The following is a 2010-nucleotide window of genomic DNA, read 5'->3' as shown; positions in this document are numbered from 1 at the left end:
GCAACACCGAGGGTTGCGATCCCGTTGCCGGTCCCCGGTCCGGTGCAGGGGCAACACTGAGGGTTGCGATCCGTTGCCGGACACGGAAAAAAGACAAAAGACAAAAAACAAAAAAAAAAGAAAACACATCCTGGTCACATGTGTGATCCCTAAATGACGTTCCTCAGCCTGGTTACACGTTCTCTCCCAGGATGAATGAGTGACATGAGGCTGTTCCCAGAACTCAGATCCACACAAAAGTCCTCTATTGGCCTCCAGCAGGACCAGGCAAAGAAAAGTAGGTGCCCAGCAGGAAGCAGAGCTTTAAAAGAGCATGTGACCTCTGTGGAGGGCTCCCTTGGGGCCTGCCACCCACGCTTACGGATCTGAGGTCGTGTGGACGGGGTGCCTGGCGCAGTGTGTGTACTGCAAGTGCCTTCGTGTTCTCACATGGTGTGGAGTGGTCAGGGAAGGCCTCTAGAGGAAGAGGCGGCCCCAGCAGCGCAGTGGTGAGGGGCCTGGGGGGGTGGTTCTTTGGGGAAATGAGGTTGGGGGAGGTGGAGGCCAGAACACCCAAGCCCCGGAGTTCTGGGCTGAGGAGCTCAGGCTAGACCCAAGGAAGGGGAGAAATGCTTGGTTTGGGGTAGGTGGAGAGGGCTAGGGTGGGCCCAGGTGGGGCAGTGGTCAAGGGGGAGACGCCATTAATGGGCAGGAGCTGTGAGGATGGAGAGGATGAAGTGAACATTAGAAATATTTGGGGGAGAAAGAAAAGCAGAGCGGGACTGGGGAGGCTGTCTCAGGCGGCCTTAATGGTACAAAACAAGACTCAGAGCAGGAAAGCCAGGAGTTTGCCAGAGGAGGCTCCTGGGTGGGGGCAGGGCTGTGGAGTGCCAGGTCCCAGGGTGCACAGCTGCCCAGGGCAGGACAGGGAGGAGTCGGAGCTCATGACTCAGGAGCCAGCCTGTGGTCAGCTGCTCACACCCAGCTGACCCAGGTGCAGGCATGGGACATTTGCCCTCAGGTGGTCGCAGCCTCCCACCAGGCAGCTGTAGGCACCTTGTCAGCAGCAACCCAAGGAAGAAATATGTGCTGCTTCCCAACCCCGTAATTGAAGACAGGACTCCCTAACTAAAGACCGGGCTCCCCTCCCCCCAGCTCTGCAGCTGCCTCTCGGGACAGAGGGAGGGGAAGTGGCCAGAAGGGGAAGTGTGAGGAGTTCCCGTCCAGCCTGTCACCAGTCTCAGGTCTTCGGAGCAGCAGCCCTGTGGCCCAGCCATGGCCATGGAACCTCTGGAAACCCCCATCAAGGATGGCATCCTCTATCAGCAGCACATCAAGTTTGGCAAGGTGGGGACTCCTGGCTGCCAGGCAGCTGCCCAGGACCAATGATGGGCAGAGAAAGCAGCCTCTGCCCAGCCTCAGCTAGCCCAGCACATCTAGGAGAATTGGGAAGGGAGGCAGGGTGGGGGATCCAACCCAGGTATGGGGGAGCAGGATGGAGCTCAGTTCTTGGCCTGGGAGGGTCACAGCCACATAGGCCTTTGCCAGACCCTGCCCTGCTTAGTGATGGGGAAGCCGAGAGTGAGGAAGGGTCTAGGAATCAAAACCTCCGAGCAGGGCACCAGGGCCATCTGACCCATCTAATATGGCATGAAGGCCCCTAGAGAGGGCCAGGGGCTGAGCTAGAGGAGAGCGCAGAGGTGGAGCCCCGCCCTGCAGAAGAGGGCCTGGGCCCCAGCTCTGTCATGGGACCAGAGGAGGTAGGGACTTCACCTCTCCTCAGCAGCAGGCCCTGAACCCTTGCAGCTCAGCTGCAGCTGCTGCCCAGGCAGATAAACGGTCTGTTTCCTTTTCTTGAAGCTATTTGCATGTTTCCTTCCTTGCCAGTATGAGGCTGAGGCCTCTGTCCCACCCCAGCCCTTGGCTGGTGACCCAAGTGTCCTTTTTTGGGAGGGTGGCAGAGGGGAACTAACATAACAGTGTCAGGTGGTCTGCGCCTACCACTAGATACTTTATAGATGTGATCCATTA

General features: G+C 58.4%; 1 protein-coding gene across 1 annotated transcript in view; it reads left to right on the top strand.

The window, feature by feature from the left end:
• Positions 1–1254: 1254 nt before the first annotated feature.
• DOK3 (docking protein 3) overlaps positions 1255–2010 on the top strand; it is a 6849-nt gene continuing 6093 nt past the window's right edge. Inside the window, exon 1 of the mRNA XM_008570893.1 lies at positions 1255–1326. Coding sequence (XP_008569115.1) covers positions 1255–1326 — 72 coding nt within the window. The remainder of the gene's footprint in view (positions 1327–2010) is intronic.

This window comes from Galeopterus variegatus, unplaced genomic scaffold (genome assembly GCF_000696425.1).
Source record: "Galeopterus variegatus unplaced genomic scaffold, G_variegatus-3.0.2 Scaffold641, whole genome shotgun sequence".
Classification (NCBI taxonomy): domain Eukaryota; kingdom Metazoa; phylum Chordata; class Mammalia; order Dermoptera; family Cynocephalidae; genus Galeopterus; species Galeopterus variegatus.
This window is presented reverse-complemented; position numbering and strand designations above follow the sequence as displayed.